At 43.8% G+C, this 27,083-nt stretch overlaps 2 protein-coding genes across 4 annotated transcripts in view; one reads left to right on the plus strand and one right to left on the minus strand.

The window, feature by feature from the left end:
• Window positions 1-3,246: 3,246 nt before the first annotated feature.
• On the plus strand, window positions 3,247-8,668 carry LOC105916546 (prostaglandin E2 receptor EP4 subtype). Its single transcript, XM_012851093.3, has 2 exons — window positions 3,247-4,175; window positions 7,259-8,668. Exons 1-2 carry the CDS (start codon window positions 3,309-3,311, stop codon window positions 7,586-7,588), a joined length of 1,197 nt encoding a protein of 398 aa, XP_012706547.2. The 5' UTR covers window positions 3,247-3,308; the 3' UTR covers window positions 7,589-8,668.
• Window positions 8,669-10,229: 1,561 nt separating this feature from the next.
• The window catches only part of aspm (assembly factor for spindle microtubules), a 36,980-nt gene continuing 20,126 nt past the window's right edge, over window positions 10,230-27,083 (minus strand). The window contains exons 16-27 of one of the 3 annotated variants that reach the window (XM_036140813.1): window positions 26,018-26,166; window positions 24,795-24,923; window positions 23,797-23,991; window positions 20,241-22,670; window positions 18,498-18,926; window positions 18,242-18,391; window positions 17,968-18,159; window positions 13,942-14,134; window positions 13,675-13,829; window positions 11,121-11,297; window positions 10,856-11,028; window positions 10,230-10,465 (exon numbers count right to left, since the gene is read on the minus strand). In XM_036140813.1, coding sequence (XP_035996706.1) covers window positions 10,363-10,465; window positions 10,856-11,028; window positions 11,121-11,297; window positions 13,675-13,829; window positions 13,942-14,134; window positions 17,968-18,159; window positions 18,242-18,391; window positions 18,498-18,926; window positions 20,241-22,670; window positions 23,797-23,991; window positions 24,795-24,923; window positions 26,018-26,166 — 4,475 coding nt within the window. In that variant the 3' untranslated portion in view covers window positions 10,230-10,362. Of the gene's footprint in view, window positions 10,466-10,855; window positions 11,029-11,120; window positions 11,298-13,674; window positions 13,830-13,941; window positions 14,135-17,967; window positions 18,160-18,241; window positions 18,392-18,497; window positions 19,305-19,482; window positions 22,671-23,796; window positions 23,992-24,794; window positions 24,924-26,017; window positions 26,167-27,083 lie in introns of all 3 variants that reach the window. The other 2 variants (XM_036140811.1, XM_036140812.1) reach the window with 2 other exon arrangements.

The raw sequence follows: 27,083 nt of genomic DNA on the forward strand, positions 1-27,083 counted from the left end.
TCTGCTTGGGGTTTTCTGGGCAGATCCCACAGGGAGAAGAACTCACGGGAAGACCCAAAATTTGCTGGAGGGACTATATATTTATATCCCACCTGGCCTGAGAATGCTTTGGGATGTCCAGAATCCAGAAAGCTGGAATCAAACCTACAACTTTTCTGACTGCAGCTCATTTGATAGACAGCAGTTCAGAATAAGGTTGTTGTGGCTTTCTGCCCAGGGAGGCATCAAGAAAATGAATCAAGAGCAAGTCTGGTCAGGGGGAATGGGCGCCCCCTCTGGTGAAAACAGTGTAAGTACAGTGCCGTCCAAAAGTATTCAACCCGCAACCCTAGCTTTATACAAATTTTTTTTATTCCAACCTGTAGTTTAAAGGGTTTTTTTTATCTTATTTTATGCAACTAATCTGCACAAAACAGACTAATTTGGTCCTGTGAAAATAGCCAGCTACCTTCAAAACTCCCATAGTGGAAATAAATCCATGTGTGTGCGGTCTAAGGCGTAGTCCATGCGATGACAAGCACGGTAAAAGGACGCAGCACCACTGAAAATGCTGTAGTGGGTATGCCGGGCCCATTGGTGGCGCTGTGACACTACCGTGTCCCAAAACGGCAGATCGCTGTGGATGCAACCCTGTATACACTGTGCTGAGTGTATACAGCTTCCGTGTATATAACCTTTTACTTCTTATTTTACTGTATTCTTATTTTTCGTCTGCACCGTCAATACCAAGTCAAATTCCTTGTAAGTGCAAACCTACTTGGCGATTAAACTTTATTCTGATTCTGATTCTGATTACCGTGTGGACGGGGTCAGTGTAGACCACGGGTGTCCGAACTTTTCGCCACATGGACCAAAATTGTGGAGTCAAAAGTATTCAAGGGCCAAAAGTGAATAAAAATAAACAAGATAAACCCCCAAAAATTGTGTTGTGAATTTCTTTTCCTGCTCTACAAATTTTGATTATTTCAATTAAACAAAGTAGTCAGTCTTCTGTAAGAAAGGGATGTGGTAATAATTGTAGATCAGGAAATTAAAAATGTGTGTATTAAAGTTAAACATATGAAGTTAAATGATTAGGAAAATGTATCTTTTTATTTTTTTATTTTTTTTGCTCTAGCAGAATAAGAACAGGATCGGGGTCGTATTTCTGAACACATTTGCTGAATTTAGCCAATTTTGATAAATTAATTCAAAGCAGATTTTAATGCATCAAAATCTGCATTTGAGAAAACGTCCTGGGATATTTGTGGTACTATGAAATTAAAGAGAATGTAGAAGTTGTAGTTATAAAAGACAAAATACCTTGTGTTGTACCAAACATTTCCGAGTTAACAACTTTTATCTTTTCTGTAATAATTTTGCCCTAATTAAAAATAAATAAATAAATAAATTTCCACCTACACCAGCCACCTGTGCTGGTGGGGTAAATCCTTCTTGAAATGCAGTTGGGGGGGGCACACCAGGCATGTCCACACTTTGGACATGCCTGGTGTAGGCACACCTTTTCTGAAAGGCCCCAGAAGTGCAGCTCCACTAAGCTAGAGGCGTCCCGCCATGAAGACCAAGGACCTCTCCAAACAAGTCAGGGACAAAGAGGTTGAGAAGAACAAGTCAGGGTGAGGTTTACAAACACTCCACATTTTTGATGTTCGTTCTGAGCAAAACCACATGGCGCCACTACAAACCTGCCAAGATGCGAAACTTAGACATATTCTGACTGTCAGACAATTTGCAAGGAAAAAAAACGTATTATTGTTTTAAAAAACTTATTATTGTTTTAAACGCCTGAATCATAGTCTTCCTGTGGGAGTTTAAGGCCTTCAGATGAATTTTGTGCTTTCATATGTCACAGTTTCGGGCCTCTAGGGCCGTGGTTTTCAGCTCAGGACCCACTGCCCTGCATGTTTTGGGAGTTTCCCTGCCTCCATGCACCAGACTTAAATATACCAGTGATGAAGAGGCCTCTGCTACTCTTCGTGGCTGCTCAGGAAGTGATGCAATCATTTGATTCAGGTGTGCTGGAGCAGAGACATTTAAAACAAGTCATACGGTGGGTCCTGAGGGTTCAGGGTTAAACCACAACTCTAGGGGCTCTCCTCATGAAGAAAGCTATTTTTTTCTCTCCTTTCAGGTCAGTTTTATGGCCCCAGCTGAGATGTGTTGCAGCTCCTCATCCATGGGGAGTGCCATCTCCCCCCTTATTCCCCGGGCCTTGATCTGCAGTGGTCTTGTGGTTAAACACTGTAGACCGGAGCTGCTCGGTGCTCCAGTGTCTGTGAGTGAGTGAGTGGATGGGAACATCTGAGCAGACGGCCGTATTTGGTTCACAGTTGAAGCCATTCCTGTTCCAGGCTAGACGGGCAGCTCTGTCATTCTACCTTTTTGGTTTCTTGTAGCAAGAGCTGTATTTTATTTCATATTTAGAAGGGGGAGTGTTGTTTGTTCTTTTGGCCTTGGAGACCCTGAAGTGTCACTGCGGTTGTCATTTTTGTCCTGTTTCTGGTTGGTTCGCCCAAATTGTGAAATAAATACTCGCTTTCTACTGAGTGACATGAACTATTTCCTTTTCTCATTAATTTACCTGGTGTTACACCTCACGAGCCAATTATCACCCTGGCTGCTTAAGATAAGATAAGATAAGATAAGCTAAGCTTTATTGATCTCACATTGGAGAAATTCACTTGTGTGAAAAGGTGCACAAGGCATAAACAGTGGGTATATATATATATATATATATATATATATATATATATATATATATATATATATATATATATATACACAACGTATCAAGAAAAAATAAAATAAAAATACAAAGAAAATAAAGCGGAGATTTGGGGTGACTGTGTACATTCAGGGTGGCTTTTATACAAATGTTTTGACATTGTACATTAAGTGGTACCAGGTAAGGCACAGTGAGGTAGTGAGAGGTTGTAACATCTTCACAAACAGAAATATTGAGTAGATGAGGGACGGGGAGTCTCCTAGGGCCCCGTGCGTCTCCCTCTCCCTCTCCACTCACCACTCCGATAACTTGGCTCTCTGTGACTGTGCCAAATACCACACGTCCATGATGACGCCCACAAAGCCAGAAAGACAGAAGACTGATGTCTCCATATCCATCAGTGTTGGCCGGGTCAGCAGCCTACGTCAGGGACAACCCCCACACCCCCACCCCCGGCCCCGGTCCCAGCCCACAGCGGCGCACTCGGATATTAGAGGCTGACTTGTGGGTCGCTGGAAAGAAGGGAGCTTCGGACTACTTCAGAAACTTTTCCTGCCGACTCCCCGCCGCCACGCCAGAGGAAATGCGCTCCCAGATCCACCGCAGGCCGATGCCGATATCCGACGCCAGCTTTTGGTTGACTCTGGCAATGACGCCGAACTTTACGCACGGATCTGTGCCCACCAACGAGTCTCTGCGCCAGCGTTCAGACAACTCAACCGAGATGGCTTTGCCGGTGTTCATGTTCGCCGGCGGCGCCATCGGGAACCTGATCGCCATACTTGTCCTTTCCGTGTCCCGGCAGGAGAAGAAATCCTCCGCGTTCTTCTCGCTGGTGCGCGGTCTGGCGGTGACGGACCTCCTGGGCACCTGCTTGGCCAGCCCCTTCACCATAGCCAACTACCTGGACCAGCATGTGCTGCGCAGCCGCCACTTCTGCGAGTTTGACTCCTTCCTGCTGCTGTTTTTCGGCCTGACCGGACTGAGCATCATCTGCGCCATGGCGGCGGAGCGGTACCTGGCCATCTGCTGCCCCTACAGGTACCAGCGCTGGGGAGTGGACCGAGGCTTTGCGCAGAAGCTCCTCTTCCTCATTTACATCAGTCACATTTTATTCTGCTGCCTCCCCATGATGGGCATATCCAGGAGCGAGCTGCAGCCGCCCGGAACCTGGTGCTTCATCGACTGGAAGACCCCCGAGCCGGTGGCCGCCGCCTATTCCGTGCTGTACGGCGCCGTGAGCCTGCTGCTGATCCTCGGCACCATCGTGCTGAACCTGACGGTGTGCGGAGCGCTGCTGCTGATGCGCCGCAGGACCGTGCAGCGGCCCGTGGCCAGAGCCAGCGTCCGGCAGAGGTGGAAGGCGCTGTCCTCGGCCGCGGAGACGCAGATGATGGCGGTGCTGGTGATGACCTCCGTGGTGGTTCTGGCCTGCTCGGCTCCCTTAGTGGTGAGTTACTGTTGAAGCAGTGCGCGGCTGGCACTGGATGTGACCGTTTAAAGTCATGTTTCAAATAGGAAAATAAAAGTCAAATGGAGTTTTTCTTATTTTTGAAAAAAATTCTGCTCAAAAAATAAAAAATCTGAAAAGTGTGGCGGACACCGGCGCAGTTTCCTGCACTCACAGTTCCAGGTCTTTCGCGGTTTTCTGTGGTTACTTTTGTCAGATTGGATGGAGAGCATCTGTAAACAATGGTTTTCTAATCTCCCCACAGACTCTCAGTTGGATTTAGACCTAGTGACGGACTGGGATTAAAAAACGGCCCTGGCATTTTCACCAATCAGCGGCCCACATGGGGACGCGCACGCAAGCGCCTGCAGATATAACACAGATATAACTTCACATGCACGATATAACCCCCCCCCCCCCCCCCTCTCCAGGTGCTTTTATCAGCGGCCAGCCTTCAAAACGTGAATCACTGCGTTTAATGTCCTTCCACTCGTACCAAAATGTCCCAATTAAAGTCAATAGGACAGTCAGTAACTGTATTTCATGCTCTTTGGTTTTTAACGACACAGAACCAGCGGTGCTTCGGTGGGCGTGGTGCGTTGCGCTTGAATTCAGGTGCGCAAAATTACGTTACATGTAATTTAGGTGCACACAGGGTCATTTTAAGGAACTTGTAACATCGGGGGCTGCAGCTCAGACCAATTATTTCTTATCTCCTCCCTAAAGGAACCCTTTAGAGTCTTTATTTATGCATTTTCCCTCTGTTTATTCCTCGTGCGCAGCGCACCGGGGTAAAATCCAGCAGCTGGATCATGCGTAAAGACGCAGCGTGAACCCTGCGTGAATCAGGAAGTTAATTTCGGACACTGCACGGAAATAACACGCAAGTTTGTAGCCCCATTGGTGTTGAACTCTAACTTTAATATGCATAAAAACTGAACCAAGAGGCATTTGGCTTATTAGTGGGCCGAGAGATAATGTAGGCCTACAATGAACAGGGTGAAAGGGGCCGCGCACACCCAACGATCGGGATCCAGTCCGTCACTGCTTAGACCTGGACTTTGACTAGGCCATGCCAGTGCATGTGCATCCTTTGACCTGTACGCCACCCAAAGTCTCCACATTATGAAACAGCCAGCCCAATGTTTCACCGTAGCGATGATGTTTTTGGAGAAAGGGGCAAAAATAGTGTTTGAAAAGCAGGTCAAGACGTTTGAGTCTGGTCTCATCTGACCCGACCACCTTTTCCGTGTCTGGCTCGTGAAGCTCTGCAGATCCTCTTCAGAGCTTCCATGGGCCTTACCTGGCCTGTCAGTTTGTGTACATGTCCGGGTCTTGGCAGGTCTGCTGCTGATCTCTCCGTGCTCAGAGGATGGAATAAACAGAGCTCTGTGAGATGTTCAGAGTTTGGGATATTGTCCTGTAAACCAAACGTCTCCACAGTTTCCTCCCTGACCTGTTTGCCGTGTTCCTTGGTCTTCGCGACGTTGTCCGAGTCCTTCACAGAACAGCAGGATTTATGATCCAGTTACTCACAGCTGGACTAATTAACTGTTTGCTAATTAGGGGGCTTCTTGCACTGGAATCTATTTAGGAATATATAGATTAAAGGGGGCTAAATAAATTAAAAAAACATGTTTTTGTTGTAAAAACAAGTAATGAAAACCACGTATCATTTTCCTTCCATTTCATATTTATGCACTACTTTGTGTTTAATACAGTTGTTATAAAGTGACAAACAGTGAAAAAGCCTGTGAATACTTTGGTAGTACGATCCTAAAGTCTTCCATCTGTCTCCGCTTCCAAGCAGCAACATAAAATTTAGAGGTTTAAGTTAACCTAGTTTTGCAATCTTTCAAAGTTTTTATTTGGACTTTCAACTTTTTGCAATTCAGTTTCAGTGTTTTTTGAGTGGTCAGTTGATTTGTAGTGGATCAGGCATAAAGATGCTAGGGCTGGGCAATAAATTGATTTAATCGCTTAAATCGAATTTTCAATCTATTAACATTTAATTTTTGGAAAATCTGGATTTTATTTTGCAAATACACTCATTGGGCTTCCATGAAGAGAACAGCAGCAGCGCTGAAAATATGTCTAGGAAAATATATTGTCAAAATATTGTAAAAAGGAAACTTCTTTATCACAGGGCACTTTAATTTATTCTTTTACTTTTATAAGTTAATTTGAAGCTACACAAGTAAAATGAAGCCTGTTAGCTCATTGCTAGCAGCACACTTTGTTATATTTTTATTGTTTACAACAAGCTGTTTATAAGCTTTTTCTTTCTTTTTGTGAAATGAAAAGGAGGTAAAAAAAAATTGATTAATCCGATTTGGTTTATTAAAATCTGAGATTTTATTTTCAAGCCATATTGCCCAGTTCTAAAAGATTTTCCCCTATTTCAGTAAAAACACCACTTTCAGATGGTGCTCGTTTGTTAGAGATGGTTTACACATCTCCTCAACTTTAAGGATTTTTACACAACGCAATATTGTCTTGAACAAAAAAATTAGTGAAAATGTGACCAAAGCCTAAAGAAAATAATTGAAAAGCCTCCAGAAAGGCCAAAGAAGTAGTGATCAAAAGCATTTTGAAAGATTACACTGCAAAAACAGAACTAAAGATAAGTAAAATGTTCTTAAAGTTAGTGTATATGTCCTTGATTTGAGCAGGTAAATAAGATGATCTGCCAATAGAATAAGATTTCTGCACTTAAAATAGGAACAATTCATCTCCATCATCTTATTTCAAGTGTAGGATGTCTAATTATCTTATTTTAGGGGTCAAAATACTCATTCCATTGGCAAATAATCTTATTTACCTGCTCAAATCAAGGACAAATACACTAACTTTAAGAACATTTTTACTTATTTTTAGATCCGTTTTTGCAGTGTAGAAGAAAATCTGGCTGTTTAGGAGCAAAAAGAGCGAAGCAGTGAGGGGTGGCATGCAGTGGCTTAAATGACAGGATGCTGGTCATCATTGACTTTAATGTCTTTTCCATCCAGGTGACAAAAACAATTACACTTCTTAAATCTCTTTGAGCACAGAACGAGTTACACCAACCTGTTCCTGCGTTTCAGGTGCGCATCTTTGCCAACCGCTTCCGCTCTGACCAGAAGGCCGACCTGGCAGCCATCCGCATCGCCTCGTTGAACCCCATCCTGGATCCCTGGATCTACATCCTCCTCAGGAGGTCCCTGTTCCGCCGCCTGCTCAGCCGGTCCCGCCGGTGCGACAGCCCCACCAACAACAACGCCCCGCCTTCGCCTCAGAGCGACCTGCTGTATCCGGAAATGCTGAAGGAGAACTGCGTGTTCACTCAGCTGATGTGCAACGCCAACATCATCACGCAGCTGCCCGCCTCCGTCAGGTTCTCGCCGTTTGACTCGGAGGTCCTCTGCCAGACCTGAAGCTTTGCAAACCGGCGGACGGCAGACGTGAGCAGCTGCAGGGAAGCAGAGAGAGAGAGAGCGGGACGGAGGAGCTGAGACGGCTGCAGGAATCTCCATCCTGAGAGGACATGCAGGTCATCAGGATCAGCTTTGTTCGCCAAGTTTCTGCGCACAAACAAGGAGTTTGACTTCAGTTGCACTCTGCTCTCAATGAAGACATTTAAATTATGAATGCAGAAATAGCTTTTTTTTTGTTTGTTTCTAAATTTTTATACATGCAGAGTTTTCACCAAAGAGAACATTAGTAAATGGGTGCTTATAGTATGGTACCCTGATGGTCACAGTTTCATCAGCCTGACAGCCTGGGTGGGAGGAAACTGTTTTTCTGTGGCGGCTCTGTAGCGCCGCCCTGGAGGTAAACGTCGGGACAGTTTGTGTGCAGGATGCATTGGGTCTGCAGAGAGGCCAGCCGCCTTATCCCTAAACCCCAGACCTGTGCAGGTTCTGGATGGAGGTGAGGTCAGCCGTGATGGATGAACTCAGGACAGACTGAATGAAGGCAGTGAGGAAAAGGACCAGCAGCTCCCGTGGAAGGTTGAACTCCTTGAATAGAAAGTTCTGCCTTCTTCCAGACAGCGTGAACGTGTGAGGACCCGGTCTGGTTCCCCAGACTGGACGGTTCCTAGGAGCTGGATCAGACACGGTGTTGTTGAGGATGATGAGGAGAAGCAGTGTGGCGGCTCTTCTCTGGAAGTCCACCTTCCTCTCCGTGGTCACGACCCCGTTAAGCAACCAGTGGACCCACCAGATCCAGGCCGGGGGTCTGAGGGGAGGAGGGCGCTTGTGGAGCTTTATTTATTAGATGAAAACAGAAACATTTTGCACATCTCTGAGTCTTTACTCTGTTCCTGTCGGTGTTTTTCCACTTTGTTCTACTCTCTCGTGTCAGACCGTAAATATTCCTCTGAGCTAACAGCTTATGGACATTAAGAAGGTCTTCCTTAAATCACGATAATGACGCCTTATTTTACATTTAAGCCGTCCAAACTTCTCATCACAGTCGTTTATCTTTCTTTTCAGGAGGCGAAGATGAAATAAAATCTGTCAAAGCCATTAAATGAGTTTGTTGTGCTGTAAATTACAGTCTGTCTTCTGTGTTTCTTTGAGAAATGCATGCAGGGTAAAAGAAAAACAGTTTATTTAATCTGAAAAGCGAAGCTTCTTGGTCCAGAACATGGAAAACACAACATGGTAAAACTAAATTGATCAGAAGCAGCGAAAAAAGAGGAGGAGGAATAGGACTGAATAAAAGTAAAAAAAGAAGAAAGTAAAACTAATAACTAAACCAGATGCATTTTTTTTATCAAAACAGTGTTACAGTTTGACTGTAAATGTTTAGATTTCCTTTTTCCTTTTTGCTAAATCATGTTTAAAATACATTTGATAAATTGAGTTTCATAATTTAACATTTTCTTTAGTATCATAAGAGGCATTTGAAACATCTGCCAATGCACTGACCAAGACATGTTGCTGATTTGATGCATCAAAATCTGCTTTTAGTTCATTTGTTAAAATTAGCTAAACACAGCAATAATTATCAAAGCTAAACGAACCCAAATTCTGTTGTTGTTGCTGAGAAAAAACCCAAAGGGATCAGCAAACTGGGTGAGCATCTTTAAATACGGCAAACGTGGGGAAAAAAAACTTTTTGACACAATGATTTACACATCCCTTTGCTACAGACAATCTGATTAATTTAATTAAAAATACTGCACACTTGTATACTTTATAGGTAATTTTTGCTTTTTATCCTATTTTTGGCCCATGAGATGAAAAGTTTGGACACCCCTGCTCTTTGGCTTTAAAGCATGGATAATAAAAATAGATTAAACACATTAGAAAACATTTTTTGTGATAGTTTTTCTTCTTCTCCCCTCTCGCTTGCGTTACTGGGCATTTGACCAATCAGCGTGTCCCTCTAAACATTTCTTCTGATTTTTTACGCACCAATGTTTCAGATCAAATAAATAATTCAAAGCCATAAAATTGTTCTGAGGTCATTTTCTAAGGAAAAATGTCTGAGTTGTCCAAACCAAACTGGCTTAATGCGGGAAATAAAGAGGCTCGGCTTGTAAAATCCTGAGTCATGTGATAAGAGATTAAATTAGATGCATTAGTGTCCAGCACTGGATACATTTTGATTGCCCTGCTGATAATCGATATTTATCCATGAAGCTTGGTGAATCCAATCATTTAAGAAGGTTTTATTAAAAAAAACACGAAAGCCTGAATGAAACTCAACTATATGCACAGAAATTCAGGCCAATTTAAGCACATAAGAAATAAACTGCTGTGTCAGAAACTTAATTTAGCACCTGGAGCTGATGTAAAAAGATAAAAACTTTGTCATCTAAGACCAGACTATAAGTGCCTTATAGTCCAAAAAATACAGTACTTTTGACAAAATGGTTTACATTCAGAGCTGAAACCTTATAGAGAACTAGACTTAGATGAACACAAGAGTTTCCTGACGTTGAAGCTTCGTTTTTCCTTTCTGTTCACATCGATGCGCTCAGACTCTCGGTTTAAGTTAAACATCTTTATGTGACCTACAGGACTTATGGTTCCCAGTACGTGCAGAAAAAAAACCAAAACAAACTTATTAAAACAGATCAATTTTAATATCGTAAAACAGATCCAATTATTTACAAACGACAGCATAAAAAAAAAACAATATGGTATTTTCTGTAAAAACAAAAAAATGAGACACATAAAAAACAGAGGACGTCTAACTAGAGTGCAATAGACAGTGTTTCCGCCACCATCTGGATGGCCCTGAGAGGATCCACAATGTCTTTTAGTTTGTCCCTCCTGAGAACCCAATCTGGAGCAAACCTGAAAACCACAGAAAAACATCCTTTTAGTTTACACTGCCAACACAGAGCACCAGAAAATGCACTGCAGAAAGGGAACTAAAAGTACGTAAAGATTCTTGAAATTAGTGTAGTTTTCCTGGAAGACAGCTGAATACGATTTTTTGCCAACGGTTTAAGATTTTTGCACTTAAAATAAGAACAACTCATCTCCGTCATCTTATTCCAGGATGCAGAATAAAGATTACGGAGTGCAGGATGTCTAATTATCTTATTTTAGGGGGAAAAATACTCATTCCATTGGCAAATGGTCTTATTTAGCTGCTCAAATCAAGGAAAAGACTAATTTCAAGAACATTTTATTTACTCTTAGTTCCCTTTTTGCAGTGTGCTGCCGATCTAACGCACGCACTTTGGCGGCGGCCGCGGTTTACGAGGCGTCGACGGAACGAAGAAGCTGCCGTTGATGGAGGCGTTGATCTTCTGCCTGGTTAGGCTCCTCTCTTCGTCCATCTTGTGTTTGCGAGCGGTGAGCCGGTAGATGCTGCGAATCCGCTCCAGCGCCTTGGGGACCTTAACGACCTCCTGAGCAGACGAGGCACCAACGTTTTAAGTCATTTCTCTGGAACTGCAGTGGAATGCAGTAATAAAATAAAATAAAAAATGGTTTTGCAGACCTCGGCGCGGCGTTTGTCCTGCAGCAGCAGAGCGAGAAGGAAGCAGGCTTTGGTGAAAATGCTGCCGCCCTTCTCGGCCACTTTATCACCAGCCTTCTCCCGGTATTTCTGCAGTAAATCCAGCAGAGTTTCCAGGGAGTTTTCCACCGAGTAAACCGCCTCTATGGTCATGTGGTACTGAGGGAAAACAAAAAACAAGGCCACGATCAATGGGAGGAAAAGTGCAGCGCTTTCTCACAGAGCTCAGAGCTAAACCCAACAGAAGCCTTCAAGAAATAACAGAAAAGTCTGTAGTTTAACGTCTTAAGAGCCTTTTTTCTGAATTTTTGCTCAAAATAACAAACTTCAATCTACTTCCGCTTAATCTAGCAATTACAAACTCTATTTAGATAATCTTGGTTTAATCTCAGATAATCTGTGGATAGCAACAGAAGGCAATTGTAAAGTAATGAACCTAGGATTAAAAATAAAAAATAAAAGAAGGCTTAATTCATATACTGGGGCGGCTGGACTTAAGATAAAAACTAAAATGTCTTAGATGCTTTTGGGAAAAAATGTCTAAATATGAACATTATATATAACTATAATATACACCAACAGACGCCTCAAATTCAAAATTCAGTTTTCTTCCTGTTTAAATTAGGTTAGAAATATATTTGAGTTTAAATACTGGACTTTAAAAAAAAAAAAACAAAAAAAAAAACCCTTATTTAAAAAACGGCTTATTCACAAACAAAAAATTCATAATTTTCATTTACCACATGACTATGAAAGACTCGTTTATTAAAATGTATCAAAAGTACTTTAATTGCAGCTTTTAGAAGCCAAACGCCACTTTCTTGCTGCTTCTATATTTAATTTCTATTTATCCCCTGCACTACTTACACCCCCCACTAGAGGGCAAAGTCTGAATGAAGGATTCTATACAGGAAAAGTAAAACTCAAGCAACTCAAAAAACATTTTAATTCAACCGGTTTGTAAAAACCTTGAATTTATTACATTTCGAGAACATTGCCTTGAAACATTCTCCCTTAAATCGTCCTCATTTATTTAAATCCAGAATATTAGCTAAAGTAAAGAAAAAAGCAACCAAAATAAAAAAAATAAAAAATCTAATCTGGACAGACGTTTCCAGTGAAGCCCTGTTTATTAGCTGCCTATGGATTAATTGTGCGCAAATATGAACCGGTTGCGCAGGTTTGTTGTGTTGCAAGGTAACTCACATTTTTTAATCCGTTTGTGTATAAATCCAAACTTTTTCCTGCACAAATTAACTGATATGATCGTTTTTGTTCATTAAATGCTGCGGCAAAACCAGAGCTTTGACTTTTAGGTGGTTTGATCCATCCATGTTCGGTATTACAGAACCTGCAGGAGGCTGCAGGCCCGTCTGTCACTGCTAAAACACAACTAAAACTAGTGTATTCGCCCTAAATAATAAGATTATCTGCCAATAGAATTAGTATTTTGACCCCTAAAATAAGATTATATAACGCACCTTAAATAAGATTGAGATGAGTTGTTCCCATTTTAAGAGCAAAAATCATATTCCATTTCCAGATTACCGTATTTAAATTTGCCCACTCAAACCATTGACAAAAACATTAATTACAAGAACAATTTACTTACTTTGAGTTCATTTTTGCTGTGCACCTTTAAAAAGGACTTTTAAAAAAAAAAACAATAATCTCATAGGGCTCAGCCTTCAAAGACGCAGAGCAGTTCACCACAATAGGGGAACTAAAAGTAGGTCAAATATTGTTGAAATTAGTGTATTTGTCCTTGCTTTGAGCCGGTAAATAAGATTATCTGCCAATGGAATGAGTATTTTGACCCCTAAATTGAGACAATTAGATATACTGCACCTTAAATAAGAAGGTGGAGATGAGTTGTTCCTATTTTAGAGGCAACAATCTTATTCCGTTGGCAGATCATTTAAACTCGCCTGCTAAAATCTAGGATAAATACACTCATTTCAAGAAAATTTTACTTATTTTTAAAGTTCCCTTTGTGCAGTGTTAGAGTCATGCACACTGCAAAAACAGAACTAAAAATAAGTAAAAATTTCTTAAAATTAATGTATCTGTCCTTGATTTGAACAGGTAATCAAGATGATCTGCCAATAGAATAAGATTTTTGCACTTAAAATGGGAACAACTCATCTCCATTATCTTATTTCAAGTGCAGGATGTCTAATTATCTTATTTTAGGGGTCAAAATACTAATTCCATTGGCAGATCATCTTATTTATCTGCTCAAATCAAGGACACATTCACTAATTTCAACAATATTTTACCTACTTTTAGTTCCCTTCTTGTGGTGAACTGCTCTGCGTCTTTGAAGGCTGAGCCCTATGAGATTATTGTTGTTTAAGAACATTTTGCTTATCTTTAGATCCCTTTTTGCAGTGTTGGAGTCATGCATGTAATCATTTAGAGCTCAAACCAAAGCACCACCGTTGTTAAACAGGTAGAGGTCCCCCAGATGCAGATAATTTGGACCTCCAGGTGAGTCTGCGCTGTGACGCCACAGCCGGCTCTGCCCCGGTTCTACCTTGGAGAGGTTGAGGAGGATCTGGACGGAGAAGGCGATGACCTCCATGCAGGGCCCGCTCCTGTTGCAGCTGCGTATCAGCGTGAAGATCACTTTGGTGGCGCCGCTCTCCACCAGCCGCTCGCAGCACTCCGGCGACAGCCTGGTGGCGATCTCTGCTCACAGAAAGACACATTTATTTTTTCACGAACGTATAAAAACACCCGACGACCACGCCCAAGTCTTTTCCTCTCAGGGTCGCTTTGATTCCATAATCCCAGGTCTTACCGAGGTTTTTCAGAGCCTCCAGGATGTAGGAGAAGTGTTTGTACTGCAGCAGGTACTGCAGCGCTGAGGAGGTCTTGTTGCACAGCTTGTCTTCCTCCCGTACCTCGGCGGAGACTTTGCGCACGCGGTGCCTCAGCGCCACAAGCTTTGGATCGTCGCTCAGCAGGCGAGAGCGGTGTCCTCTCCACAGAGCCTGGAGGGACAAGAGACGAGGGACGGAAACGGAGCTCCTGTCAAACCCAGTCCTGCCGTTATGAACAGGATACTGCACTGAGCAAGCGTGCTGGTCTTCTAGTGTACTTCTAGTGTTTATGAATCTAGTTAGCTCAGCCGTTAGCTCAGCCGTTAGCTCAGCCGTTAGCTCAGCCGTTAGCTCAGCCGTTAGCTCAGCCGTTAGCTCAGCCGTTAGCTTTAGCGCTGCTGCTCTCACCGTAGACTTTGAACATGGCTGAGAGTCACAAGAAGAGAACCGCGTTCATATTGAGAAGAAGAGGAAGGAATCAGTAGAAAGAAATAATAATAATAATAATAATAATAATAATAATAATAATAATAATAATAAAAATAATTTTCACGTGATCCCCCTTGAGAAGCGGAAGAGCAGGTAAGACGGTCTTGCACATGCGCAGCTATTCAAAAACAGGACTTTGGAGAAACTTCCGAAAAAAAATCGTCAATCCTAGCTTTTAAGTACAAACCTTATAAATAGATCAATTAATTTTTACCTGGATGCCGTGTCTCTGTTTCCGTTTATGAACGGGAAATTAATTTCTCCGTGATGTTCTGATATGAGGCTCTTAAAGTTGCTGTAGATTGTTTTATTTAATTAATAATGGTTGGTCTTTGATCACGCCGAGCTACTGCTTTACCGCGAGGCGTTGCAGAGGGTCAGGCTCTGCCTGGCATTATTACTGTGAATGCCTACTGTGAATGCAGTAGGCATTCACAGTTATTTAGATCCTCTTTCGTGTTTTTACTGTTTAAAGTTTGATTCGCTTCTCCTCCTACTCCTACTTTTTGTCCGATTTCAACCATTCAACTTTTAAGCTTTTCAGCTTCTTCTGGAATCGATGGCTATATCTTTTTGTACTTTTAACTTTTCAACTTTTTAAAATATTCAGCTTTTTCTGCAAATTTTCAGCTTTTTTTTTCTCCCATAGGAAATTAATGTAATTCACTAAAATTCCGCTCATTTCAGCTGCTTTTTGACAGCTTACTGCTTCAGCCTACTTTGAGCTAGAAACGCCATTCAACTTTTAAAATGTAGTGATATCTTTCAGCTATTATGGTATATTTCAGCTTTTTCATATCTTTTACCATTTTCATATAGTACCTCCTTAAAATAATTTTGGCTTTTCAAGAAATTCAGCAAATAACATGCGTTGCTATGGTCGTCAAGGAGGCAGTTATAGAGTGCGCACTGTAGAAATTTAACAAATTCTTCTTCTCCGAACAACTTCTTCTCACTCGCTCAACTATCAACCTATCCACATAAATTATACATCAAAACGTAGGATTTTTTGTCTCGATTCAGGAAATGTAGCTCTCATTGGTGTAGCATTTATAGATTTTTCGCAAATCACCTCAGAGCGACACAAACCCGAAACCTCCCCCATTCATTTCCTAAGGAGCCGTTTTGAAAAATGACGTCTGAAAATCCAAAACATCACACGTTTTCACATCCTCGCTACTCCTAAACCGTTTGATGTACAGGCATGAGACTTTCACACACAAATGTCCCAACCCTTCTGGCACTCACAAAAAAGGATTTTTTTGGATAACTGTTATGGTTTTGCCGCAGGAACAATTTGTTCGGGAGTAGCGAATGTGCAAAATCCTGAAAATGCCTTAGAGCTGCATTTTTCCACAGGATCCACTTTTTTACATCGTCGCTGTGCCTACACCGATTTTTGTACAAACATAAAAATGAGCAACGTAGTCCTCAAAAGCCTGCTGATACTCACAGTGAAAAAATTATTTTGATATCTCATACTTTCAGCTAGAGTGATTTGTTCGGGACCGTTTTTAGAGGATTTTTGAAAGTCCTTAAAAATCCCCTTTATATCATAATTTTTTACGCCTTTATTAAAATATTTCCAGAAAAAAACGATAGCAAGTCTTCTTCCCCTATCCGTTAAGAAATAAACGCAGAAAAAATTACGTCTCTACCATTTACGGATCAGGAGATATAAAGTGTTGTGCGAGGAAATGTTCTCCATTATAATCCTATTGGACATAGTCTGAGCAAAGTCTCTGCACTTCGGTAGACTGGCCTCTGCAGGTGTGTGAGTGTGTTTCCATGACGACGGAACTCTGCTGACTAGAGGGACAGGCTCCATTGGGATAGAATGGCCACTTTCGATACCCACTGCAGTGGCTGTGATGAATGTAGGAATCTGAAATTCGCGCAGTCACTTCCTCTTAACATTTTAAAATTTTCAAGTGATTATGAGGCATGTGTGACTTTTCTGTCCCTTTTTGGATTTCACATGCTTTCCTATTGGGCCTTTGCTTCCAACAGGACCTGGCATGATGCCCAGAGACGACCCAATTGGCCAATACAGCACCACCCACCTGTGGGAAATGGCACTACAAACCATTTTGGTCAAATGTTGAGTTCTGGGCCCAGATGTGGTGAGGCTGAGTTGCTAAAGGAGGCCGATCTGACCCATGAACTTTGGTCACGTTTGGTGACATTAAGTATTGTCACCCCTTTTTGAGGCACTTCCCAGTACAGGATTTGGACCAAACTGACAGAGTACAATCACCCGGTGATACTGAACACAACCTTGTTAGCGGCTAACGGTTAGCATGTTGCTAACCGGAAGTAGCTCTAGGAAGGTCCTACAAACTTCTGCTTTACAGAGTCTGTACCTCCTTTATACAGAATGCTCCACAATAAATTTGGATCTCATCGCGTAAAGCATCTCCAAGTTAGGAGGTGTCAAACATCCAATGCTTTTCAATGGGGGCGAAACCCCTTATACTCCCTAGAAATGCAGGCCCACATATGGCTACAGTATAATCAAGTTTGAAATTCTACTTCTGCTTTGTTAAACGATTCAGTGTTTAGAATGAGTTAGGAAATGTTTGGTGCCATTCCCTCAGTTTTTTCTTCCTCTAATCATTCAGCTATTCTTTCATGTTCAAATTCTTCAACTCTTTCAAATTCCTCAACTTTTTCAAATTCTTCAATGCTTTTCAGCTATTTTTTCTCTTCTTCAAAGATCTTCTGCATCTTTTGCTCAATCATTCAGCTTACTGCATTCACAGTGCATTTTCGCAGGAAATGCAAATTTTTATAGTTTAATTTTGATTTATTAGTCTCCCTCTGGCTTTCTGATAGTTCTGCGGTGCTGCCGGTAGATGGCGCCACGTCCGTTTGCATTCATTGCTGGAGTTCAATTGAAGCTCAAAACACTATTTGGACGGACATTTGGAGTAAACAACCTTATTTTATCATGATCGACTGGATTTTGGTGTTTTTAGTGTAGGCTCATAACGTGGCTATATACCTTTAACATTAAGTTTCTTGAATAATCCACCAGCATCAGGCCAGATGCCTACAAAAAAGGTCCAGTTCTCTACATTTTACCAAATATAATTATGTACACTGCAAAATTTTCTTGAAATGTTTGTATTTTTCCTTGATTTGAGCAGGTAAATAAGACTATTTGCCAATGGAATGAGATTGTCGCACTTAAAATAGGAACAACTCATCTCCATCATCTTATTTCAAGTGCATGATATCTAATCATCTTATTTTAGGGGTAAAAATACTCATCCCATTGGCAAATAGTCTTATTTAGCTGAATCAAGGAAAAATACACTAATTTCAAGAAAATTGTACTTACTTTTAGTTCCCTTTTTGCAGTGTAATGAATTATTCTTCTGGGAATGAAAGAAAATCATTCTCCACTAAATACTTTTGTAACCAGCGTCGTTTCAGATAAACGTTCATGTGGACGATGTGTGTATTTATACTTCTGAGCAGATCTGTGTTCAGCACAGCAGCGATTACCACACCTGAGCCTTGGCGATGCCTCGGTGAACTCTGTCCTGCCGTCTCAGGAGGAGGAACCTTCGGACCGCCCGCTGGATGACGGCGGCGGCTCTGTGGCGACGCGCCAGCCAGCACCTGACGGCTCTCTGAACCGTCACCACCTTCCTCCGGTCCTCCAGATATCGTCTCCTCTGCAGCCTCGCTCTGACCCAGCGCTGCCAAAAGAAAGCGTTTAATCAGGTGCAACACTTTCAACGGGACATTTTTGGGGCTTTTGGTGCTGGTTTGTAACGGTACCTGTACGGTAACGACAGAATGGATCTGTGCCTTTGCTGATCTCAAAGCCCGCTGCGCCCTCAGGGCTCGTTGGATCTTTATGGCGCTGAGGTGATGGAAAACAGCAGCCGTGAAACGGAGTCTCCGCTCTGCCCGGGCTGCTTCCAGGACCTGCGGGGATTAGATTGATTAGATCGCAGCCAGTTTGTCAAACATGTTTGTGTGACGGTTTAAGGGCCGACTGAAACGTAGCGGCGGTCTGAACTGATGTCGCTACCTGACGTCTTGCTCTCCACGCTCTGCAGCATCTCTGCAGGACGATGGCAGCCTGCTTCATCACCATGTAGCGCTCCCTCGCCGCTTTGGCTTCTTTAGTGGCTCGATATCTTCTCTGAACCACGAGAGCAGCCGATCTAAGCTTCAGGTACTTCTGCCGTTCACGGCGGGCCCGGTAAGCTCTCTGGATGACGGCTGCAGCCTGATGCCTTCGTCTCATCTTCTGTCTGGCCTTCGTTCCTCGATATGCAGCCTGCAGAGTGAGGGCAGCTCTTCCTATCTCTTGGTAACGCTTTGCCTCAAGGCGTCCACATTTCTGGGCTCTGAACCTCTGCTGCAGGACGCACGCTGCCCAGCGTCGTCTCCTGAAGGCCTCCTGCTGCTTACGTCTCCTGTAGTGAGACTGGAGGACAGTCGCTGCTTTGTGCATCTTTGCTATCTCAGTCCTGACACAGTGAGCTCTGAACGCCGCCTGCAGGACGACAGCAGAGCGTCTCAGATGCAGGAAGTCTTCCCTGTCTCTCCTCTGCAGGATCAGAGCTCTGTAGCGTCTCTGGATGATGACGGCGGCCAGACGCATCGCCTGGAACTTGACCCGCTCTCTGTGCATCCTGAACTCTGCCTGGATCACAGCTGCAGCCTGATGCCAGCGAGAAACTTCCTTCCTCGCCTGGCGTCCTCTGAACGCCGCCTGAAGACCGACTGCTGCCCTCCTGATCTGCTCGTACTGCTGTCTTTGATGCTTTGCTGCAACGTTAGCTCGATATCGGCGCTGGACTAGGATGACGGAGGACTTGAAGGTGAGGTACTGCCGCCGCTCACAGCGGGCCCGGTAAGCTCTCTGGATCACTCGTGCAGCCTGATGCATTCGTCTCATCTTCTGCCTGGACTTCATTCCTCGATACGCAGCCTGCAGAAGGACGACGCCTCTTCTGACCTGCTGGAAATGTTTTACAGCCCGTTGTTTCTGCCTCTGGGCTCTAAACCTCTGCTGCAGGACGCACGCCGCCCAGCGTCGTCTCCTGAAGGCCTCCTGCTGCTTACGTCTCCTGTAGTGAGACTGGAGGACAGTCGCTGCTTTGTGCATCTCTGCAACCTTTCTTCTCACACGGTGAGCTCTGAACGCCGCCTGCAGGACGACAGCAGAGCGTCTCAGATGCAGGAAGTCTTCCCTGTCTCTCCTCTGCAGGATCAGAGCTCTGTAGCGTCTCTGGATGATGACGGCGGCCAGACGCATCGCCTGGAACTTGACCTGCTCTCTGTGCTTCCTGAACTCAGCCTGGATTACAGCTGCAGCCTGATGCCAGCGAGAAACTTCCTTCCTCACCTGAAGCCCTCTGAACGCCGCCTGAAGACCGACTGCTGCCCTCCTGATCTGCTCGTACTGCTGTCTTTGATGCTTTGCTGCAACGTTAGCCCGATAGCGGCGCTGAATATTTACAACGGCGTTCTTTAAGGTCACAAACTGCTTGCGTCCACAGCGGGCTCGGTAAGCTCTCTGGATGAAGCTTGCAGCCTGATGCATTTGTCTTATCTTCTGCCTGGACTTCATTCCTCGATACGCAGCCTGCAGAAGAACGATGGCTTCTCTGACCTGCTGGTAACACCTGAACTGAAGCCGTTTCTGCCTCTGGGCTCTGAACCTCTGCTGCAGGACGCACGCCGCCCAACGTTGCCGCCTGAAGGCCAGTTTTTGTTTGTGGCCTCTGAAGCCAGCCTGAATGACCTCAGCGGCTCGGTGCATCTCTGCAACCTTTCTTCTCACACGGTGAGCTCTGAACGCCGCCTGCAGGACGACAGCAGAGCGTTTTAGATGCAGGAAGTCTTCCCTGTCTCTCCTCTGCAGGATCAGAGCTCTGTAGCGTCTCTGGATGATGACGGCGGCCAGACGCATCGCCTGGAACTTGACCCGCTCTCTGTGCATCCTGAACTGGGCCTGGATCACAGCTGCAGCCTGATGCCAGCGAGCGACACACTTTCTGACCTGAAGCCCCCTGAACGCCGCCTGGAGACAGACTGCTGTCCTCCTGATCTGCTCGTACTGCTGTCTTTGTTTTCTGGCTGCAGCGTTAGCTCGATATCGGCGCTGAATGTTTACCACAACGTTCTTTAAGGTCACAAACTGCTTGCGTCCACAGCGGGCCCGGTAAAGTCTCTGGATCACTCGTGCAGCCTCCTCCCTCTGCCTCAAAAGCTGCCTGGACTTCATTCCTCGATACGCAGCCTGCAGAAGGACGGCGGCTCTTCTGACCTGCTGGAAATGTTTTACAGCCCGTTGTTTCTGCCTCTGGGCTCTGAACCTCTGCTGCAGGACGCACGCCGCCCAGCGTCGTCTCCTGAAGGCCTCCTGCTGCTTACGTCTCCTGTAGTGAGACTGGAGGACAGTAGCGGCTCGGTGCATCTCTGCAACCGTTCTTCTCACGCGGTGAGCTCTGAACGCCGCCTGCAGGACGACAGCAGAGCGTCTCAGATGCAGGAAGTCTTCCCTGTCTCTCCTCTGCAGGATCAGAGCTCTGTAGCGTCTCTGGATGATGACGGCGGCCAGACGCATCGCCTGGAACTTGACCCGCTCTCTGTGCTTCCTGAACTGGGCCTGGATCACAGCTGCAGCCTGATGCCAGCGAGAAACTTCCTTCCTCGCCTGGCGTCCTCTGAACGCCGCCTGGAGACCGACAGCTGCCCTCCTGATCTGCTCGTACTGCTGTCTTTGATGCTTTGCTGCCACGTTAGCTCGATATCGGCGCTGAACTGTGACGACGCAGACCTTTAAGGAAAGGAAGCGCTTGCGTTCCCAGTAGGTCCTAAAAGCTCTCTGGATGACTCTGGCAGACTCGTGTCTTTGTCTCAAGCTTCGCCTCGACTTCATCCCTCGGAAGGCGGCCTGCAGGACGACGGCGGCGCTCTTCTCGGCTCGGTACCTCCTCCTCTGCTCCTCCCCGACCACCTTGGCCCGGTACCTGCTCTGGAGGACGATGGCGGCGCTCTGAAGGAGAACGTATCGCTTCCTGCATGCCAGCATCCTGACGGCGGACTGAATGACGGTCGCGGCTTCGTGCGTCTTCCTCAGCCCTGACCTCACGCTCATGCCTCTGAACCCAGCTTGGAGGGTAACGCACGCCGCCTTCCTCTCCAGATACTCCTTCCTTACACCATTTCCCACCAGAACAGCCTTATAGCGCCGCTGTATGACCACAGCTGCCGCTCTCATGGCTCTAAACTCTTTTTGGGCTCTGTGTCGGCGATAGTGAGCCTGAATCAGGGTGGCGCAGCGATGCCGTCTCTTGAGGCCGCTCCTCTCACATCGGCCTCTCCAGACGGCTTGGACAACGACCGCCGCCGTCCTCAGAGCTCTGAAGTCCCGCCGTGTCCTCCGCGCTAAAACTGTAGCTCTGTAGCGCTGCTGTACGGCGGCGGCAGCTTTTCTCAGGAGAAGAAACTTCTTCCTGGCGGCGTGTTTCCTGAACGCCGCCTGGATGGCGGTGGCGGCCCGGCGGCGCTTTCTGAGCGACTCTCGGGTCGTTTTTCCACGGTAGGCCGCCTGTATGGAAACGGCTGCTCGCCTCATCCGTACGAACGCCTGGCGCTCCACGGAGGCCCGGAACCAGCGCTGGATGGTGGTGGCGGCGCGTCTGGTCGTGGCGAGCCGCTTCCTGGCCAGGTGTCCCCTGAAGGCGGCCTGGACCACGGCGGCGGAGCGGTGCTGCAGCTTCAGCGCCTCAAAGCGGCGCCTCTGCGCGTGTCCCCTGAGGAGAGCTTGGAGGAGCACCGCGCTCCTCCTGATCCTCCGGTACCGACGGGCCAGCGTCTGCGTTCTGTACCAGGACTGGATCTTCACGGCGGCGGCGGCTCGTCGCGCCGTTTCGTCTCCACGCCACCTCCTGAACGCGGCTTGGATCGTTCGGGCGGCGCCGTTTTCCTTTTTAGTTTTCTGGTCCTTCCATCTCCTGTACGACCTCTGGAGCGTCACCGCTGCCTTCCGGACGAGGAGGTACCGCTCCCGCTCCGTTTTCATCAGCGCCCGAGCTCGAGCGTACCTCTGAAGGACAGCGGCGGCCCGCCGGGCGTTAGCGTAAGCGCTGGCGGCCATCTTCATCCGCCATTGGGCCTGGACTACGACGGCGTAATAACGGAGGCGCCGATAAGCCGCCATGGTGGAAAACGTCCTCCAGCGAGCCTGGAAAAAAAAAAACATGTTAAATTTATACATTTATGAGATATATAAATACAAGAATTATATACCGTATTTTTCGGACTTTATGGTGCACCTTATATATGATTACCGTTCTGCTTACTGACTGATTTTATGTGGGACAATGCGCTCAAAAATCTGTTAAAATGTTTAAGTACGACTTTGGGGTTATATTACACACTTGGGAAGAATATTTAATGCGCTTTATGGTCCAAAAAAACACGGTAGATATGGGTTGTAGAAACAGATTTCCCATTTATATTTAGCATTTCCTGCTAAAAAGTAGAAAATTGTACTAAATGTGATTAAAGTATGCAATAAAAAAAATTGTCAACATCATCCCATTGATTTGTAATAGTGAGACGAAGCATCATTACCATTATTATTATAAATGAAGATCTGAAAAACATGGCATCCATTTACTCCGATTCCTCTAATTAATCCAGAGAAACAAACGTCAGATGTCACCAAACTAGCAGCTAAAGTCCATCTGGGTGTATTTTATTCTAAGTAGCTGTTATGTTTATGGCTTTATGCAGAGATAACAGCTAAGCTGAGAATCTGTTGGCTAAAATGATGACTATCGTGCAGTCTTAGTGCTTTTAATTCAGGAGCGACGGGTAACCTGGTCAGTTTATGGGAAAAATTGTGGATATAAAAGCAGGGAAATCCTGAGAGAAACTGCAAAAGACTTGAGACTGAGCCGGAGCTTCACCTTCCAGGTCGTTAAACAAACAAAGATAAACCGGTCTACTCAAAATCTAGACACAAATCCAATTAAGAATCCGTGGCTTGAAAAACTGCTCTTAAAAAATGCTTTCCTTCTGATCTGAGTTTACGATATTTAGCAAAAAAGTTAAGCAAAGGAGGATCTGCAAAATATCAGAGAAAATAAATACCCACCACACGTTTCACATGTATAATTTTCCCTCCATTTCACAGATTTCTACGACTCACTGTATGCTGGAGTATCACATTAAGTGTCAATTAAACACAAAGTTTGACACATTCTAGGGGCTAATTACCAGACAGTTCACCGCGTTCATTTTTGTGATGCGTCTGCTCCAGCAGCGTCTCTAAAAAGACGATTTGTGGCGTTTCCAGCGCCTACCTGGATGACAGAAGCTGCTTTATGCTGCAGAGCGAGAAGCTCGGCTTCTTTCTGCATCCTCAGCCGGTTCCGAGCTGAATGACCTCTCCAGAACGACTGGATGATGGTGGCGGCTCGGGTCTGCCTCTGGGCTCTGCGTCTCCTGAGGAAACCTCTCACCACCGCCTGGAGCTTCATGGCCGCCGTGTTTCGCTCCTGAACCAACAAAATGAAAAATAACCTTTAGGATACATTTAAAAAAACAAAAATTAAAAAAAAAAAGGTGTTATGGGCATCTGGAAATGGAAAGGTTGTGACGCTGATTTGATGGATCTTGTTCATTTCTGAAGGAGCAAAAATTCTCAGACTTTTTAAACACCCTAAAGCAGATTTAAATTAGGGCTGGACGATAATTCAATAACAATATATATATCGATCGATAGACGTATATCAGTCAATAAAAAGTTCAACAGAATAACAGTTTTCCTTCCTTTTGCATTCTAGCCTATCATGTAGGTCAATATTACAGTCATTACATCCTCCCAACCAATCACAACGCAGACCCAGGAACCAAGCTCCGCCCCCTTCAAAGAGTTCAGAGAACACATGTTCTTTGTTTTTCTTTTTTAAAAACTTGTAGCTCTGGTAAAAAGTTGGTTGAATAAAGGGTTGAGTTTGAATTCACTGTCTGTGTCTAAAAATAGATAATTAAGCAACAGCATAAAAAGTCCAGGGCTGCACTTGCTAATTATCGATATCGATCAATATGCAGATTTCTATTTTATCGACATGCTTTTTATCTATATCATCCAGCCCTAATTTAAAGTCTACAATATTCTAACTTTTTTTTGGAAATTTTATTTAAAATAAAAAGGCAAACTATACTTTTACTGCTAAACCTGGGGAAAACTCTTGTCATCTAGACATGATCATAAAAGCAGTTGTTACTCTGATTTCTAAGACCCAGATGTAACTAAAGTAGTATCATAAACAGACAGAAACTAAAAGGATGAGGGAACCTCATAGAGCAGCAGATCTTTCTTTAGTTTGTGCTTCCTCCATGCAGCCTGTATGATCCGCACCGCCCTGGTTTCGGTTCGCAGGTCCAGGAGCCGAGCGCAGAGGAAGGACAGGTAAGACATCACCACCTGGAAGAGAAAAGTAGCTTCAGTGACGCCATTAAGCTGAAATCCCAAAAAACTGTGGCCTTTTTTACTGAATCCCCTGAATAAACTGCTTTACATTTCCAGCTTTAAATTTTTTTTTTTTATTAAGTTTATTATCCGTCTGTTCCACAAACCATAAAACAAAAGGCGGTAAAGGCTTTAGCTTGGCAGTGAATTAAAGGCTCATTGATGAGAAATTTAAATGATAATCTCACAGCATATGTTAAAAAGTTCCCTGTTTTAAGTGAAATATACATTAAATTATAAAGCAATATTACCTTATTCAATTTTCTGTGTAGACGGGTCAACACATATGCTAGTAATCCGATGTCTTTATTTATTGTACAAAAAGAATAATTAACAGGTCTGCTCCAAAAGAGCCCATACAGGACTATTTGTTATATCAGGACGACTGAAATTGAAGGACCTAGTTATATTAAAAACTTTATTTGTTTTTGCATAGAGCAAAATATGGCCTATTGCAGTGAAACAAGCAGATTAAATAAAATGACTTTAAATATTCTTTGGCAAGGAGACAAATGTGTTTCTGTGGCTGGAGTGAAACAATGGAACTCCCTGGAAAACTATTTAAAATGTTTAAATATAAGTACATATGAAAAGTGGAAATATTTAAATTTTTTTAAAAATATATGTATATGCATATATCATCTGAAATGTGCATTTTTTATTCATCCGATATGATTTGTTCTGATATGAAAGGGGTAGAAGTTAATGAGAATTGTTCTTCCTACTTCTATTCCTTTTTGCATGAAATGTGTTGCTGTCATTGTGTTTATGAATTGTGACAGTCATACTTAGTTTAATCACATTACTATGGAACAAAGAATGAAAAATAAACAGTCCAGCAGCTTAATTAGGAGAATTGCGTATTAAATCAGCCGTCATTGAAGAAAAATCTCAGTATTTCATTTGTTTAAGACAAAGAATGCTTTAAAAAAAAAGTGAATGCTCAGTTTATTGTTGAGCAGTTAAATTTTTTCTGGCCCTCTCAATGATTTTGGTCGGGTTTGGACCCTCCTGGTTTAAAAAGCTATTATCTGGGCTCCTGGTCCCACCTTCTCGTTGGGGATGGTGTTGGACATGTCGGCTGGGTTGATCATGGCCGGCACGCCGCCCAGGAAGGCCACTGCACTGTTGACCAGGTGGAAGTTGTTCTTCTCGTTTTCCAGAAGCTCTTTAAACACCAACGACGGAGAATCCTGCTCTGCTCAGAGGAAACACATAACTTTGAGAAAATCCAATCCCATCTATGATACACATTTACAAAAATAATCCTTGCTGCTTTTCCCCTGATGAAAGTCATGAGCGACAATAGTGGAATAAATTACCAAGCTAATGCTTCAAAAATGTATTTAAGCCACATAAAAACAGAGAATTCTTTAAAGCATTTCTAAAAATACTAGGGCTGGGCAACGATTAAAATATTTAATCGCGATTAATCGCCCTGATTAATCGCGATTAATCGCGATTAATCGCATTGTATTTACAAACTCCAAGAATGAATTCAAAAGTAGTGTAAAGAGCACTTTTATTTTAATGTTCTGCTGCCATATGAACAAAAGTGTTGTAACATTTGTAGCACTTATTTTATACTGGATATTTTCAACCCATCTATTGAATTTAGTGCACTAGTTGATCTTTTCTTCATAAGAGAACAAGCACTGCAGCCAAAATATGGCCTTTTTTGACCTGCTGTATATTAGCCAGTCCCTAAGCTTGATGTATCATGAAACTGTTGACCTTTTGGGTTTTGTGGTTTTTATTTTATTATTACAATTTAATAATAATAATAATAATAATAATAATAATAATAATAATAATAATAATAATGTTATGTTCAGTGTTTTTTCGCTAATCCACCTCTTATATATTTCAATCCTTATGTAATTTTGTCTGTGTTGTGTGCACCTGCCTGTTGCTTTAATCCTATAAATTTCCCCGTCGTGGGATAACAAAAGGATTAGCTAATGTTATCTTATCTTAAATAACACTTTTTAATATATGTACTAGGTTCTTTCAAGGTCTTAATTACATGTTATGTGTGGGCTCCAGTAACATCCATCCATCCATCCATCCATCCATCCATCCATCCATCCACTGATCTACCTGGATGTTCCCTGG

This window comes from Fundulus heteroclitus, chromosome 9 (assembly GCF_011125445.2).
Source record: "Fundulus heteroclitus isolate FHET01 chromosome 9, MU-UCD_Fhet_4.1, whole genome shotgun sequence".
NCBI lineage: Eukaryota > Metazoa > Chordata > Actinopteri > Cyprinodontiformes > Fundulidae > Fundulus > Fundulus heteroclitus.